Raw genomic sequence first — 18,081 nt, 5'->3', positions numbered from 1 at the left:
TGCAATGTCCATCAGAGGAATGGGACCATCATCTGGGTCACCTGTGTTGTGAGTTTTGACATAAGGATTCCTACCTGTCTGCAAGGACACTGCAATGGATGGATGCCAGTGTGCTAAGTACTTGTACCTTGGAGGGGCTATAACAGTGTAGGGCATGTGATTTAGTATCTCTGGGTAGTAACCAAGCCCCTTTCTGTTTGTTTTCCTGCTGTTCTTTCTTAGGCACGTGTTCCCGTCCAGCAGGAGACATGACACAGCAGCACTGACCTGACGGGACAGCCTGGTAAGTGGGCAGATGGTAGGGGAGAAATTGGAGTCAGTTCACATCCTAAAGGCAAACTTAGCCTAATTTGCAGTTTCCGAAACAATGAAATTTGAAATTTGCACTTTTCTGAATTTCATAATGCAGTTCTCTGGCCAAGCAGCATGTACTAATAATAATAATAATAATAATAATAATAATAATAATAATAATATATTATTTATTCCCCGCCCATCTGGCTGGGTTTCCCCAGCCACTCTGGGTGGCTTCCAACAGAACACTAAAATACAATAACCTATTAAACATTAAAAGCTTCCCTAAACAGGGCTGCCTTTAGTTGTCTTCTAAAAGTTTGGTAGTTATTTTTCTCTTTGACATCTGGTGGGAGGGCGTTCCACAGGGCGGGTGCCACTACTGAGAAGGCCCTCTGCCTGGTTCCCTGCAACCTCACTTCTCGCAGTGAGGGAACCGCCAGAAGGCCCTTGGCGCTGGACCTCAGTGTCCGGGCAGAACGATGGAGGTGGATATACCAGGGTAAAGTGTCCACTTAAAATACATTTCTTTATCCTGACATGTTGGGCATTGTAGGGGTTGGACTAGATGACCCTCATGGTCCCTTTCAACGTGGGACAATATTACTTAAAATTTTTTTTTATAATATTTATCGAAAGACAGGGTCATCACCAGAGGGTGGCTAGCTTGGTTATTTGTTTGGGCTACAAGACCAGTAAAGGGACCACTGCCCTGACATTTGTACCATTTCTACCTTGCACAGAATACCCAAGAATCTCAGTTGCAGCATAGATGAAATCACAGTTTGCTTGTCCTGCCTCTCCCAGGTTAGGGGGTCCACTGAGGGCTCCCCAAATCCTGGAGCCAGCCCTGATCAAAATATTCCAGGGTAGAGATGTAAGAAGACATCAATTTCTGTTCTGCCCTGTATTTGTTGCATGGAACTCTGTTTCCATTCCACTGCAGCTCATTTTCCAACAAAAAACTAAGTTACTCGTCTCGCTGTCCACCGGTGAAAGTACTGACTTACATAATTAATTACATAAATTACATTGCCATTATATTATTCCTCCCCGTTCATTTCAGCACAAAGGTCCGACAACGCAAACAGGGGAAGAAAACGCAATCAATTACATATTGTTTGCAGACGGAAAGCAATGAGAGCAAATGCCAATCCTGTTTTGCTGGATTGATTTCTGTTCTAGACATGGGATGAATAAGCAAATACCAGCAATTTTTGCTTCCGTTTTTGTCAGAATCCCCCAATATCCCTTTTCCAGTGTGGGGGTCAATCAATGGCACTACACAATAAATGCAGTTTCAAAACCCACAAATAAGCAACAAGACAGAAGGCTACAAATATATTGTTTTAATGCTGCAATGTGCCCCAGTTATTGGTTGTATGAGAAATATCCCCTAGACAACAGCCGTGGTTCCTCAGTCTGGGTCTGAGAGAAGAAACCCCTGGCAATGTTATTGTCTCTGCATGTTTATATATATCTTGCCTCCCCCCGACCCAGCGCCAACCATTCCTCACTTGCTTCCCACTGTCCTACTAACCCAGGGCTGTCGGTGGCAGGTGTCTCTAATGTCCCTGTCACTCCGGATTAAGAGATGCTCCCTCCCACCCCACCCCCCTCCTGGGTGCCTTGCCTGCATTCCTTCACTACTTGCAGATCCAGACTCTGCCTAAGGGCCCGTCTAGATGCAGCTTTGCACTCGCTTTCCTTCCACGAAGATGGGAATAGCTTGTTTTCTGAAGGTGGCATGGTGGGGGGGCGGCACATGTGGATTTTGTTTTGCCTTCCCTGGGCAAATTAAAATCCCTCCTCAAGCCCATACAGGGACTGATTTGTTTATTTTATATATTTCAGGGGTGTGTGGATATAAATCTCTATGTCTATGTATTGATCGTGTGCGTGTTTTCAATCATTAAATGCAAATAACTAAGACTAAATTCATCTGTCCATAGATATACAAACGTTATATAAACATTAAATACACATAGTAAGTAAGTAAGTTGCAAGTTGTTTTTAATATTGTGTTTTCGTGTTGTAACCTCACCCAAGACCTTGGTAATAATAATAATAATAATAATTGCAAAATCTTTTTTTAAAAAGCATTTTAAAATTTATTTCTGACAACCCAAAAGTACAGTAGCAGGGCATTACATTGTACCACATACAAAAACAAAAAAGGAATACTCACACAGCAGTCAAAATCAAGACACCCATATTTCCCAAGCTGGCTTAAATGGTGAACGTGGAGCATCTAAGTCCAAAGCAGAGGAAATAAAATTCCCCCAGCTGGTGTGGAATTGTTCTGGGCCTCCATTCCTTTGGAGACACACAAATGTATGTGTTATTTCTTCCACAAAAAACATAAGTTCTTAAACTTAAACAAAAGTATATTTTTTCAAACTTTTCCATTGCCGTGCTACTGAAATCCCTGCTGCAGCAAAGGTTCTTTAGAGTGACAAGCTCTCATGTTAAATATGTATATTGTGCAAACTCATTCAACATTATCCATTATAAGTTAACCTGATTGTTTCCTTTAATTTGTAAAACAACCAGGGCTCTAAACAGAATTTCCTTAAGCTAACTATATTTCGTTATCTAACCGGAGTTCTGATATGTTTAAAACTGTACCTCCCCTAATAACCAATATGGATTTATCGCCTCCTGTGCCCTTTCTTTCCAATATGTGAACAAGCTCCACTTTTCTATAAATCTCACTGCCAGCCTTCTATAATCCTTATTATATCTGCAAGTTTGGCCATCTGAGCTACATTTAGAATCTTAGTCTCAATTTTCTATTCTGCATGGTCAGATTTCTTCTATGCTTGACACAGAGCTATTCGGGCTGCTGTAAGAAGGTGCGGCCTCCACTGATTTATATACTGCTTAATATTCACAATTTCTAAGCAGTGTGAGATAGTGGTACCTTGGTTTACAACCATAATCCATTCTGGAGGTCCGTTTGTAAACCAAAACAGGTTGTAACCCAAGGCGCGCTTTCGCCAATGGGGCCTCCAAATTTTTTTTGTTTTTAATCCCCCCAAAATGGGTTGTAATCCAAAAAAAGGTTGCAATCCAGGACACATACTTCCGGGTTTGACGTGCTTGTAATCCAAAACGTATGCAGACCAGACTGTTTGCAAACCAAGGTACCACTGTAAAATGTTCTGGGTTTTTAAATAAAAAAAATGCATAGAATAAAAACAATTAAAATTCATCCAAGAAACAGAAAACTACATTAAAATGTTGTCAATTTCAAAGTCAGGGTACAGGGACAGTTACAGTTGATTTGGAGGTCTTATGCAAGAAACTTGTTTCCCCAAAAGATTGGAATTTTTGCAGTAGGGAAAATGATGGAGAAATGTACTAGAAAGTGTGAGATAACACTTGCTTTTCATGCAATGCATGGGCGTAGCCAGGATTTTTGTTAGGCGGGGGCAGGCCTTTTGTTGGGGGGGGCAGAACCTCAGTTAGCAATGTAGTTTTATTGATTGAGGGGCAAGCTTGGCTATGCCTGTGATGCAATACCATCTAACCTCCCCGCAATCTGTTCAGAATTAATGCTAATTAACCAGCCATTCTTACCAACCTGCACAGAGATCGGAATGAATAAACTCAATAAACTGGTCGTCAATGGGCTTAGAGCAGCATAACTTTGGCACCTTATTTTGTGGAACATTGAACCAGGATATGGTTTCCTTGCTTTTGTTCTGAACATCTTCTTCCATCTTCTGTGTGCGCGCCCTCCCTCTCCCTCTCTCTCTCTCTCTCACTGTATCTGTACTCCAGATGGCTGAGAGAGATCAGAAGGCGCTCAGTTTTATGTCTCCCGGATTGCAGGGAATATCACCCAACTGGCAAGACGTTCTGCTTCCTCTGTGCTGTGCACCTCCTCCAAAAATGCAGGCCGTAGTTCTTCTCTCCAATTTGTTAACACAGTCAATGAAGCCTCCCTGAAATTCCGGCATCCAAAACAATTGCTTAGTTTGTCACTGGAAATCAGTTCCGGAAAATCGAATGCAACGCAGCTTGCTGATAGGGGTTTTCATAGGGTTTAGACAGATAAAGTAAGAGACGTCCAGATTCCTAGACAATACCTGTACCCCTTTATATCTGCGCTGACTTCTCTCTATCCTCCTCACACTTTCTCCGGGCCTTGAGCACTTAGCCCAGCATCCTGGTCTTGCCTGTGGGAAGTCCCTAAGCAGGGCCAGAGCACAAGTGCCTTCTCCCCTCCTGGAATTTCCATAAACTGAATTTCAGAGGTGACCATTCAAAGAGATTGCTCATTGTCTGGCGTGGATGTGCCTTGAGGCACCAAAGATCTTTTTTTAACACCCAGGCCCCAAAATAACCCCACAAACACATCTGGCAGTCCTAATGTGAATACCATTTGCTTGGAACCACAGTAGGGGGTGGGCCTCCTGTGCTTGAATCCTGCTTATAGGTTTTCCACAAGCTTCTGGTTGGTCACTGGCCTGATCCAGCAGGCTCTTCTTAGGTTGTTAATGGGCCATCTCTAGCATTAGTCCTACTGAGAGTAGACCACTGAAAATGACTGAGAGGTCCCTTAATTTCAGGGGGTCTACGCTGAGTAAAACTTAGCTGGATACAACCCAATAACTCCAGTTCCAACGGGGCCATTCTGAACTGTTCCAAGTTTTCTCCATGAACTCCTGGCCCTATAGAGCCTACCATGTCTCTTCCCTTCGGCTGATGTCCCAGACACGTTGCCATGCAACCGGCATGTGGCAGAAAGGAAGAATTGTGGTTGGGGGAGGAGGGGGAGAGAATCACCACTTGACGGTCCTTGAGAAAAATAAAGCCAGCAAGCTACCTTTCTTCCTCTGCTGCCTGCAGCTTCAAGTTATGTTGCACCATCTCCACACCCACCCACCCACCTGTACGGCATTGTATGTCTTGCACAGATGGATCTCGAGAGCCTTCCTTTCCTGATGGGCGATGGAGTAAAGCTGCAACCCTTTATGATCATATCATCTCTTCATGGCTTATAGTCGGGGTCCTTACAGACCCTCCTGGATGTTAAGGTCAGCACAGGAGGCTTTTCTTGGTAGTTCCTCCATCCTCAGAGGCCCAGGAGAGGACAGCTCCTATGTTGTGGAACTCCATTCCAACAGAGGTGCATCAGGCACCTCCATTATGTACAGAACTTTCCATTGTATGCTGAAGATGCAGCTCTTTAGGCTTGGACTTTCACATTCTCTCACTCACACACACACACACACACACACACACACTACCTTCTGTATTCTCTTGACCATATTTTGTTTTAAACAGATTTTAAAAGTGTATTTCAAGTTGCTAAAACACACCCACAGGGAGTCTGGAGACCATGAGACTCTTAATTTCAGGGTTGTGGGTTCGAGCCCTATGTTGGGCGAAAGATTGGACTACATGACACTCATGTTCCTCTCCCACTCTACCATTTTATGGTTCTATAACCTTATGTGAAGGTTAGGTAATAATAATCATAATCATAATAATTCTATATCACCCTTCACCTGAGGATTACAGGGCAGTTGACAATATAAAAACATAAAAATACAAACAAAACATTAATCCCCCACCACACACAGTTTAAAAGGCCACAGATTGTTAAATCAGCCAAAGGCCTTGGAGAAGAGGAATGCTTTTGCCTGGCGCCTAAATAATAATAATAATAATAATAATGTGGAGGGGGCAGTTGCTCCTTTCCCCACATTTCAGATCACATGCTGTTATTATTCTTCAGTATGCACTGTTTGGTTGGAGAATGAAACAGCAAAACTCGGAGAAGTGTGAGTTTTGAAGGCTTGCTGTGTTTTGGTTCGCATTCTGGTTCGAAAAAAGTGTAAATGAGGTAGTTTCTCATTTAAATGCAAACAAAACCAACCCATCCCTACTCCTATACCCTGAAATGTCCCTGCAGCCCTCAGTGTTTCATCCAGTCCTAATTTATCTTCTCTCCGTCTGTCTCTCTTATTCCATTTCAGGTGCTGCCAGCGATGGGTTGTGTGCAATGCAAAAGGAAGAGGCCCAATAAAAACCCCAGCAATGGCGGCGATGGGATGGCAAACCTGCAGCCCAGCTCCTGCTACGATCCTGACCCCACCCCACAGAACCCCACCAACACGTTCACGCGCATCCCCGACTACAACAACTTCCAGGCAGGGACCTCGGGGCCTTCCACTCCAGCCTTCATGGGGGGGTCCAGCCTGTATCCCAGCTCCCTCCCCATGTCTGGAGCCGGGATTGCAGGTCAGTCTCTCAGGAAAGGCTGCAGCTAGAGGACTCAGGTGTGGTGGGCAAGCCTCGAATGCTTGCTTTGGTTGGGCCAACCCTTTGGGGCAGGCCTAAGTCATGGGTGGAGAAACCAATTCAGTCCTAGGGCCACATTTCCTTCTCAACAAACCTTTGGGGGCCACATGCCAGTGGTGGGAGGAGCCAGAGGTTAACATGGGTGGGGCAATGGATGCCAATTTTACCTTTGTACAGGAGGATGGTTGCTAGGTACACAAAAACACACAGTCCCCTCTGTCCTCCAATCAGGCAATCAAGCAGCATGATCACAGAATCATAGATTTAGAAGGGACCTTGTGGGTCATCTAGTCCAACCCCCTGCAATGCAGGAATCTCAGCTAAAGCATCCATGACAGATGGCCATTCAACCTCTGCTTTGAAGCCTCCATTGAAGGAGAGTCCACCACTTCCTGAGGGAAACTGTCCTACTTTCAAACAGCTCTTACTGTCAGCAAGTTCTTCCTGAAACTCCCTTCTTGCAACTTGAAGCCACTGGCACATTTCCTGCCCTCCAGAGCAGGAGAAAACAAGCTTCCTCCATGTGACAGCCCTACAGATATTCAAAGGTGGCTATATCTCCTCTTTTCCAGGGTAAACATTCCCAGCTCCCTTAACTGTTCCTCATAAGGCTTGGTTTCCAGACCCTTGACCATCTTGGTCGCCCTCCTTTGCACATGTTCCAGCTTGTCAACATCCTTCTTAAATTGTGGTGCCCAGATTCAGAGCTCAAGGACACACGCCAGTCAGACAGAAGCACTCAAGAGGAGTAGAAAGCAGGGCCAGTGAGGAGTGTGGCATAGGGAGAGAGCAGTAGTGGCTGGAGAGAGTCCTGAGGGCCAGGGAGAGATGTGGGTGGGGGGGAACACGACAACACACATTTGTTCCTCGCATCTGAGCTTTTATGCTTACAAAGTTATTTCTGGACAACCTGTTGGATGCAGCCCAGGTGGCGTTGGCATTTCCTGTGGACCGATTGTAATTCAGGAAATACCATGCTCATAGGTAACATACCTGGGGATTTCTCGTGAGCTGGAGCTGCCTCTGCAGCTTTTGCTGGGTCCTCTCACTGCCTTTCTGCTGCTGCCCCCTGCAGGTGGAGGAGTGACCCTGTTTGTTGCCTTGTACGATTATGAAGCCAGAACAGAGGACGACCTCACGTTCAAGAAAGGAGAGAAATTCCACATAATTAACAATATGTGAGTATTGGCTTATAGTATGGCTTAAAGGAGGAGTACAGAACGTTTGGTGCTCTAGAGTTGGCTCAGCTACAACCCTCACCAATCCTGGCCCTTGGCCATGCTCACTGGGGCCGATGAGAGACAGTGCATGTATTCTTATTAATTTATATGCCACTTCCATGTTGTGAACCACCCTGTGCTCTTTGGATGAAGGGCGGTCTACATATTTAATAAATAATAATTATACAATAAGTGGCTTCTAAGTGGTTTACAGCTATACAATCAGCTACAAAATCCACACCTAATTAAAAGGTGCTGTGGGTTAAATCACAGAGCCTAGGACTTGCCGATCAGAAGGTCAGTGGTTCGAATCCCCGCGATGGGGGTGAGCTCCCGTTGCTCTGTCCCAGCTCCTGCCAACCTAGCAGTTCAAAAGCACAAAGTGCAAATAGATAAATAGGTACCGCTCCAGCGGGAGGGTAAACGGCATTTCCATGTGCTGCTCTGGTTCGCCAAAAGCGGCTTAGTCATGCTAGCCACATGACCCGGAAGCTGTACGCCGGCTCCCTCAGCCAATAAAGCAAGATGAGCGCCGCAACCCCAGAGTCGTCTGCAACTGGACCTAATGGTCAGGGGTCCATTTACCTTTACCTAATAAAAACACAAACAAAACCAATTCATCCTTAATTAAAATATACAATAGAACAAACCAGGTGAAAAGAATAGTGTTTAAAACAGATTAAAAGAAAAGAAAAGAAAAATCAGACATTGGGAATTGAACCTGAGACCTTCTGAATGCAAAAGCCTGGGTTCTGCCACTAAGCTATTCCTCCACCCGGGTGAGCTTTATAGATCTGTAGAGTTGGAAGGGAGCGCAAGAGTCATTAGTTCCAACCCTTCCTCATGGTTCACTGGTTTCCTTTCTCTCTCCTGTTTCTCCAGGGAGGGTGACTGGTGGGAGGCGAGGTCTCTCAACACAGGAGCGACGGGCTACATCCCTAGCAATTACGTGGCACCCGTGGACTCCATCCAGGCAGAAGAGTAAGTATGGTGGCACCTGGAGGGGGGGCATGCAGGGGGTGGGAAAGGGGAGAGGTACTCAAAGGAGGTGATTATTTGCTTTTAGCCGGGTAAGGAAACTTTCTGGCCTGGCAGGCTAGATCACTTATCTCCCCGCATCCCCCAGGGGGTCAAACTTGAGTGACAGGAGTGGGGAAGAGGGGTCTGTTCCCCCACAGGAAGCACGCTGGTGAAGCAGCACCCAGAAGGACTGAACCTCTCTCTGCTCTACAGAAGCTGGCAACTTGGCCCAGGTCCTCTTCCCCTCTGCCTCCAAGCATTCACTTCTAAATCTTCTTTTTCCAGATGGTACTTTGGGAAAATTGGCCGCAAGGATGCCGAGAGGCAGCTTCTGTGCCATGGCAACCCCCGGGGAACTTTTCTCATCCGCGAGAGCGAGACCACCAAAGGTAGCACCTTTCTCCCAAGGGTAATCTAGTCCAAACCTCTGCGATGCAGGAATCTCAACTAGATCATACATGACAGGTGGCTGTCCAACCTCTGCTTAAAAACGTCAGCTATTCTCCCTGTAAACAGATCAGGATGACAGCTCATTAAACAGGTCATCTGTGCTTTGGGCACGCTAGGTGTGCAAACAGAAGGGTCCTAAAAGACCCCAGGGAGGACACAGAAATCAAAGTAACTTATGGAAGAAGAAGGTTCATCTCCCAAATAGGTGGGAAATGCAATCCCTTTTGACTTGGCCTCATGGAGTACAGCACCACCTGCTGCCTTGCTGTGCAATTACGTCTCGATCATTCCTTTATCATTATTTTTTCCTTTATTACATTTATTTCCCACCTTTTCCTCCAAAGAACTCAGTGCGGCATACATAGTTCAAAGCTGAAGGGCGGGGCTTCAGAGAAGGGGTGGGTCCTTGGCTTCTCCATCCCTGGATTTTGATAGGTTATTCCACAACTGTGCACCAATCAGTGTCTAAGGAATGTTTTCCATTTTGCTTTTGCTCCTCCCTCGGGACCCGCCTCTGCCTCTGGGTCTCTTCCTCCTAGGTGCCTACTCACTATCCATCCGGGACTGGGATGAAGTGAAGGGCGACCACGTCAAGCATTATAAGATCCGGAAGCTGGACAACGGCGGCTATTACATCACCACCCGGGCCCAGTTTGAGACGGTGCAGCAGCTGGTCCAGCATTATATAGGTAGGGTGTTGTGGGGAGGGATCAGCAGGAGAGCATCAAAGAAGAGACAGGGACTCTGGACCCTCCTCCTCCAGCCCTTCGAAGATTTGGGTGGCTGGAATGTTTCATTTCACAAAGGTCGCCTCCACACTGTATATTGAAAGCACTCCTCTTTAAGAGCAATGGAGGATCCTGGGAACTGTAGTTCGCCAAGAGTGCTGGGAGAAGTAGGTCTGTGGGGTCAGCATCCTGAGCAAGCTTCAGTTCCAAGGGTTCTCTGGGGGAAGAAGCCTGCTATAAAACTATATATAAGAGAGGGCTTTAAATGTATTGTGTGGAGGTGCCAAAGCTCAACTCTTCCTGGAAGTGGTTTCCTGGAATCCAGCAGTGGATGACATCCATTGGCACTGGTGGGACGGAAGGCAGGGAGCCCAACAGTAGGGGGCGCCAGAGCCAGTCTAGTTTTGTCCCTACCCTTCTCCCTGCTGAGTTCTACAGGGGGCACCATTGAGTCTAAGGAGGAGGAAGCTGATAGGCAGTGCTATGCCCTGGACAGGAAGGGTGACAGGGTGGGGGCCGGCCGAGGATGGTGGAGCAAAGACCCATATGCCCTAATGGAGCCTCCACCGCTGGAATCCCTCGTCTCTAAGCCTAGGACTTGGAATATTGTCCTTCCTCTTTGCTCCAGACAAATCCTCAGCATCTCCTGGTAGTGCTGAGAAACTCTGGGAAACGGCTGCCTGTCGGGTGTAGGTTATGGGGATTGGGAATTGCTACTGGCAAATCCAGTGAGTGCAATGGTTTTGCTACCGCTTCAGTTTCTGTGTAGTAAAAGGGCATTTCCTCCTTGGTGACCAACTTGTTCTGCACTGGCTATCTTACTGTTCTTTATCTCTTCTTCTTCCTCCCCCCCCCCTTTTTAAAAAATGTGTATTCCCCTTTTTTTACCCCCGCACCCAATCCTTGCTTTCCGGGGCTCCTTCTTCAAGAGAGAGCTGCAGGGCTGTGCTGCCGCCTGGCTGTGCCATGTCACAAAGGGATGCCCAAGCTGGCAGACCTGTCCGTCAAAACCAAAGACGTTTGGGAGATCCCGCGCGAATCGCTGCAGCTTATCAAGAAACTGGGCAACGGGCAGTTTGGGGAAGTGTGGATGGGTAGGACTGACCGCGAGAACAGAGGAGACGGAGCCCTAGAGGGGAGAAGGAAGAAGGCAAAGACACCAGGCCAAGTGCCAGTCACGGGGTGGGCATGCCCACACAAAGTGGCATCTCAAGAACATCCAGTGGGCCCTTCTAATGGAGCGTCCTGTTTTCGCCGTGGCCAAACAGGTGACTCTGGGAAGCCTGCAAGCAGGACTTGAGTGCAACAACTCTTTCCCTACTTGAGATTCCCAGAAACTGGGGTTCAGAGGCAGACTGAAGGCAGAGCACAGCCATCGTGGCTAGTAGACACTGATAGCTTTATTCTCCATGAATTTGTCTAGTTCTCTTTTAAACCCATTCGAGTCTGTGTCCATTGCTATAGTCTTGCTATCAAGGGCTGCTAATGTCTTCATATTATTGTGCCTTTTGGGAAGAAACAGGAAAAAGAGGGCACATGCACATGAATTAATGCAGGGGTCTCCAAGCTTTCCTTGCCTCAGGCCGGTGTCTCAAGCGACGATCGTGCGGCGGGCTGGAGAGAGCGTGCCCATATGCGTGCGCACATGCTATTTCCAGTGCACTTCTGGGTCAGAGGAGGCCCGTGTGCATGCGCACAAGCTATTTCCGGTGCTCCTCTGACCCGGAAGTGTGTCCCTGTGCCACGCCAGTAAGAATGGGCGGCAGCGGGGGTTGCCGCGGGCCGGATAAACGGGTCCCTCGGGCCTTATTCAGCCCCCAGGCCGTAGGTTGGTGACCCCTGATTTAACATCTTCATTCCAACATGCAAAAGTCACCATAGGGTGAGATTACAATCAGCCTGTGTTGATTTGTTCGGAGGCAATGATTCTTCTGAATGCCCATTGCTGAAAACCAGAGGAGGAGAGAGGGCTCTTGTGCTCAGATCCCAGAAGCATCTCCTTGGCCACTGCGAGAACAGGATGCTGGACTAGAGGAGCCATTGGCCTGATCCAACAGGCTCTTTGTATGTTCTTATGCTCCATCTGCGCTCAAAGCAGTTCGCGTAAATACCGAAACAGCGTCAATACAGTAGTATAGTGCCACTTCATCAATAACTTGGGTAAGAGTGGCCAGGCATTAACTTTATGGAGGTGATTTCTGCAGGCAAGCTTGAACCTGCCCTAATGCGCTCTTTCTATGCAAGTCAAAAAGGGAAATCTATTCTTGTGCAGAGAGCGGCTGCTCTAAAAGTAAGCCAAGGGCACCAACTAGTGGTCAAAGCAGATACTTCTGCCTGATATAATATGGGGCCTGGTGCCATACTCCTCTTCCTCCCCCTCCTGGTCCCTGTCCGTCCCTCCTGGGTGCATGTGGAATCCATCACTCCATTTTCCATCTCGCATTCTCTCTCTCTCTCTCTCCCACCTTCTCCATCCCACCCCATTCCATCCATTACAGAGTACAATGATGGTCTCTGCCAACTACTAACCAGGGTGTGCCCTTTTCCGAAACCCCAGACTATGGGCCTGTCTAAGGACGCTTGGGAAATCCTGCGCGAGTCCATACGCTTTGACAAGAAGCTTGGCATGGGATGTTTTGGAGATGTGTGGATGGGTAAGGTGGGGGCCTTCCAGGGTCACTCTGTAGCTTGGAGGGCACATGAGTTGGAGGTGGGTGGAGGAAGCCCATGGAATGAGAGTGCATTTTAGGATCAGGCAACTTTTGGGAGGTGCTGCTGATTTTATACCTAGGAAAGATCAGTATCCTGCCTCCTTTGGAAAGGCTGTAGCTCAACAGCAGGACAACGCATGCGTTGTATATAGAAGGTCCTTTTATTTTTAAATAATTTTTATTAACCGGCCAATCAAATCAAATTAAATCACATCACATAAATTCCGAATTACAAAGCCAAATTTTAAATTTTGTATATAGAAGGTCCTAGACGTCACCCAGGAGATGTGAACCTGTGGCTCTCTGGAAGTTGTTGGACTCCAGTTCCCATCAGCCCCTGCCAGTGTGGCCAACAGACAGGGATGGTGGAAGTTGTAGTCCAGCAACCTCTAGAGAGCCGCAGGTTACCCATCCTTCATCTAGTCACTGGCATCTCCAGTCACAAGGATCTCAGAGTGGAAAGGCAGGGCAAAATCTTCTGCCTGGAAAGGTCTTCTGCTACTGCTATTCTTCCTATTCAGAACAGGCTCAGGGGGTCTCTCTTGGTGCAGACCACTCCTCGTAGCTTTTAAGAGCAGCCAGTAAGTGCATCGCACCCTGCAGAGCTGTGATGTTCAGTAATCAGTCCTTGAAAGCACAGGCTTTAGTACTGGATCTGCAACTTCCTGAGAAGCAAAACTCTTCGTTTCTTTGTTTAAATATAAGTGCTGCTTTTTGGCCCTTGCTGCCTTCAGAGTCAGAAGTGGTGAACTCTCAGAAGCCGGCTGCTTGCAAAGTAGGGAGGGCGAGGCAGGGGTGCCAACTTGAATAAAATTTGGGGGGCGGGGAGAAGCTCCACCCAGCATAACCTATCACAAGAGTGGCAAGGACCATCAACTTCAAGGCCTCCCATTTTATTGGGAGGGGGGCGAAGGGACCTCAACAACTAGGTGTTGGCTCCTATGGGGCGGGGTCATGATTGAGCTGGATTTCCATTGCTCGGGGACTGAGCCTTCCAGTGTGCTGCATAGTTCCTGGCCCCTCCCCTACTACTAGCAAAACAGAACAAATGAGAAGGACATACATGTACTGGAAAAGGATTGCTCTTCAGCTAGGAAGTTAGACAAGGGTGGAAGCAGTGGAATTGGCCCTTCTGGGTTGGGTTTTTCAGAAGGAGGGCATTCCTTCCATCCCACACATGTTTCACCTCTGTGCTGAGGGGGCACCATCCTGATCTGGCATAACTTCCCCCTCCCATCCATCTCCATCTCCACATGGGTCAAGGTGGGAGAGCGCAAGGAAGTGTCCTCGCTCTGGTGGGTGCCCCCGCGCCATCCCCCTCGGTGACTCTTTCCCGTGCTTCCCGCTGGCTCCAGGGACCTGGAACGGCACCACGAAAGTCGCGGTGAAGACGCTGAAGCCAGGGACCATGTCTCCAGAAGCCTTCCTGGAAGAGGCCCAGATCATGAAGCGCCTTCGGCATGACAAGCTGGTGCAGCTGTACGCGGTGGTGTCGGAGGAGCCCATCTACATCGTCACCGAGTTCATGAGCCAAGGTGCGGCCATATGTTGGCATGGCCAAGGCCAAGGCTGGTGGGAGGGCGCCAAGGCTTCTGGGTGGCAGGCAAGCAACTAGCTGCAACCCAGGAAGCTCAAGGGCGGGAGATTTCAAAGCAGGCAAAAAGAAGTTCAACTTTGCACAGTGCATGGTTTAAACTATGGAACTGGCTCCTGCAAGATATAGCAATGGCCAGCAATTTGACCGGCTTGAAAAGGGTATTAGACAAATCCATGGGGGGGGGGGTCACAACTGGGAATGGTAGGGCAGGAGGCAGCAAAGCCCACAGTAGGTGGAGCCACAGCCACTGATGGGGCACACACCATTTATTCTAGCTTTGTCCCTGCCCCCTTCCCTGCTGAGTTCTTCAGCCGCAACTTTGGGACCAAGCTGACAAAGCACAGTTCCCTGAGAATGGATGTCAGAGAATGGAAGTTTCCAGTTCTCCTTGCAGTTGAGAAAGAGGGAGGGACTTGGTGGAGGGAGAGCATGTGAGCCTGAAATTGGTGCAGGCTTTTCCATGTACCAGGGAACTGTGGTTTTTCTCTTATGTTTGAAATGGAATTCTGGAAGGTACCTGGGAGGTCAATGGTGTTGGGTCCCTGTGCAATTGCAGCCTTTTTAGTTCAGTTATAAAACCACTGATGGCCTAGCTCAGCAGTAGTCCATGTGATGCCCTGCAGATCTTGCTGGATTCCAACTCTCATCAGGCCCAGACAGCATGACTCATGGTCAGGGATAATGGGAGATGGAGTCCGGCAGCATCTGAAGGATACTACATTGGCTACCTCTGCACTAACCCAATTGTCTAGTCTATCATGGAAAAGTTCATCATATGCATTCAGCCTTTCCCAACCTAGCGCCCACTTTCCAAGATGTTGGACTGCAACTGCCATTGCCCCTGGTTATTGGCCACACTGGCTAGGGCTCATGGGAGCTGGAGTCCAACACCACTGGAAGGGTGCCAGATTTAGGAAGGCTGATAAGACTCATTCCCCAGCTGCTTGCCTGCAAGGAAAGGGCAGTGGCAGGAAACTGGGCATGGAAAGTAGACCGGACAGAGAAACTGGGCGAAGTGGTTGATGGGCAGCTACCGCTGGTGGGTTATTGGGAAAAGATCCTAACAAGATGCTGGTCTGATCTCCTGACTCTGCCCTTCACAGGGAGTTTGCTGGATTTTTTGAAGGATGGCGATGGCCGGTTCCTGAAGTTACCTCAGCTGGTAGACATGGCAGCCCAGGTAACCGGGGTGGGGGGCACTTGGGGAAGCTACATTTAATTTAACAATAAAATTCCCTAGACAGCTTAAGGAAATGTGAAATAAGCAAGCATGCCTGTCATTCAGTCTCATTCTTTTCTTTAGAAAGGGATAATAGACTGTATGACAAACTTCCCCAACAGGGTGCCCTCCAGATGTTTTGGACTACAATTCCCATCAGTACTAGCCAGCATAGCACAGCACAGTCAACATTCAGGGTTGATGGGAGTTGTAGTCCAACAGCGTCTGAAGAGACCTTAAGTCAGAGGAAGGCTAAAGTATGAAGATGATCCTTGGGCAATGAGCGACATCATTTGAGTCACCCACCTCCCTGTTGCATTCTCACGTCTCCACCACCCAAGATTGCAGCTGGAATGGCGTACATTGAGCGGATGAACTACATCCACCGGGACCTGCGTGCTGCCAACATCCTTGTGGGCGACAACCTAGTGTGCAAGATTGCTGACTTTGGCCTGGCCCGCCTCATTGAGGACAATGAATACACAGCACGGCAAGGTAAGCTCCTGGAAACATACCATGTTAAGAAACCCAAGATACTGTCTTATATCAAGTCAAGTGTATTTGCCCATCTAGCCCAGTATTGCCAACAATGACTAGCAGTGGCTCTCTGGGGTCTTGGGTAGAGTTCTCTCTCATTGTCTCTTACCTGGACGCCCAAGGGACTGAACCTAGGGTTTTATGCATGCAAAGCAGGCAGGGCCGGCGCCAATGTTGCCATGGCTGGGCATCTGCCGGGGCCCCACTGACAAGATCCCCTTGGACTTGCCACGGTGAAGAGGCAAAGCCCTATGGATGAACTGGGCCTGCCTGGAGATGTGTTTTGTGGTGGTTTGGTGCTGGGAGTGGAGGGGACATTCCCCTTCTATTCCATCTCAGCATCTTCTCCCATCTCCCTCCCCTGCCAGGTGCCAAATTCCCCATCAAGTGGACGGCCCCAGAAGCTGCCCTTTACGGCAAGTTCACCATCAAGTCGGACGTGTGGTCCTTCGGCATCCTCCTGACGGAGCTCGTGACCAAGGGGCGAGTCCCCTACCCAGGTAAAGCCTTCCCCTGTCTGGAGAGATGGACCTGACCGTTTTTGGTTTCTCTCCATATCTCACTTTCCCAATCTTAAATTCAGTTCTCGACAGAAATCTACGGTGAATTTCTCCTTTGGAGCTCTCTGCTGAACCCTGCCCAACCCCCTTGCTCTTTTTCTGCAGGCATGAACAATCGGGAGGTGCTGGAGCAAGTGGAGAGGGGCTACCGCATGCAGTGCCCTGGGAACTGCCCTCCGTCGCTGCACGAGCTGATGGTGCAGTGCTGGAAGAAGGAGCCTGAGGAGCGCCCCACCTTTGAATACCTCCAGTCCTTCCTTGAAGACTACTTCACCGCCACAGAGCCTCAGTACCAGCCGGGAGACAACCAATAACTGTTGCTGCAGATGCCAGCAGGGACCATGGACAGCCCATCCCCTGGGGCACTTTGGGACTTGGCTGTCCGCAGAAACAGTCCTCCTGGAGCAGGGGCCAAGGATCACTTTTTGTACAAGTGGGCTTGGACTCCTATTTCCTTCTCTCTCTCTCTCTCTCTCTCTCTTCCCCGCTTCCCTTTTTTTTACAATTCCACACCGAGATTTTTTAATTGTGATTTTGTGTTTTAAAGTTCTGCTTCTTCTTGGGCGACTGCTGTGCTGATTTTTTGGAGTTAAGAAGAGGACTGTGAGCCAGGGGCTCGGGTTAGCAAAGGGAGAGAGTGGGTTTTGTACAGTACATCCTTGCTTAATAAAGTTTCCTTTCCCCAACCCTCCCCTCCCTTTCCCTCCTATATTGTTTTGGAACATGATAGTGCTCTTTGGACAATAAACAACCCTCTCTTCCCTTCCCACCAGCCCTGGTGCTACCAACTCTCTGAAGGAATGAAGCAGGCATGGGGAAGCTCTAAACTTCCAGATGCTGTTGAACTGCAGCTTCCGTCATCCCTAGCCATTGGCTGATGGGGATGGGTGTGATGGGAGTCCAGCAACATCTGGAGGGTTGACAGGTTCCCATCCATCCCTGGAGTGTAACCTATGACCTTACAGAGGTTGTTGGTCCCCTAACTCCCATCTGCCCCAACTAGCATGGCAAGAGGTCAGGGATGATGAGCTTTGTAGTTCTGCAACATCTGGAGGACCCCAGATTATCCAGCCTTGGCCTGTATGGAGTGACTGAAGTTCTCCAGGGCTTCAGGCAGGAGTCTTTCCCAGACCTGGAGCTGCTGGGGATTGAACCTGGAGCCTTCTGCATGCCAAAAGCCTGCTCTGCCACTGAGCTATGGCCCTTCCACTTTTCACAGCATAGGTGGGCCACCTCACAAGGTTGGTTGAGATTGCCAAACTCGGCCCAGGTGGCTTGCGAAGGGATTGTGGGTCTGCCTTCATTGTCCTCTACAATTCTGTTGCCATCCAGCCCCAACTCACAAGATGCACAAGGGCTTTGAAAGGGGTTGTTGGTTGTGTTTCACACCTCCCTCTCCCCCCCCCATAGCTTTTCCTATCCTCCCCCAT

The 18,081-nt window shown here is 48.5% G+C and overlaps 1 protein-coding gene across 3 annotated transcripts in view; it reads left to right on the top strand.

Annotated features, from left to right (window-relative positions):
* Positions 1-17,337, top strand: part of FGR (FGR proto-oncogene, Src family tyrosine kinase) — a 58,661-nt gene extending 41,324 nt beyond the window's left edge. For 2 of the 3 annotated variants that reach the window (XM_081015765.1, XM_081015766.1), the window contains exons 2-13: positions 223-283; positions 6,285-6,549; positions 7,685-7,787; positions 8,712-8,810; positions 9,135-9,238; positions 9,839-9,988; positions 10,957-11,121; positions 14,094-14,273; positions 15,439-15,515; positions 15,896-16,049; positions 16,460-16,591; positions 16,757-17,337. In XM_081015765.1, coding sequence (XP_080871891.1) covers positions 6,297-6,549; positions 7,685-7,787; positions 8,712-8,810; positions 9,135-9,238; positions 9,839-9,988; positions 10,957-11,121; positions 14,094-14,273; positions 15,439-15,515; positions 15,896-16,049; positions 16,460-16,591; positions 16,757-16,965 — 1,626 coding nt within the window. In that variant the 5' untranslated portion in view covers positions 223-283; positions 6,285-6,296 and the 3' untranslated portion in view covers positions 16,966-17,337. Of the gene's footprint in view, positions 1-222; positions 284-6,284; positions 6,550-7,684; positions 7,788-8,711; positions 8,811-9,134; positions 9,239-9,838; positions 9,989-10,956; positions 11,122-12,525; positions 12,682-14,093; positions 14,274-15,438; positions 15,516-15,895; positions 16,050-16,459; positions 16,592-16,756 lie in introns of all 3 variants that reach the window. The other variant, XM_081015767.1, reaches the window with a different exon arrangement.
* Positions 17,338-18,081: the final 744 nt, after the last annotated feature.

This window comes from Podarcis pityusensis, assembly GCF_964106645.2.
Source record: "Podarcis pityusensis genome assembly, chromosome: 8".
Lineage (NCBI taxonomy): Eukaryota > Metazoa > Chordata > Lepidosauria > Squamata > Lacertidae > Podarcis > Podarcis pityusensis.
The sequence above is the reverse complement of the archived record's forward strand: the minus strand, read 5'-3'. Positions and strand labels throughout refer to the sequence as shown.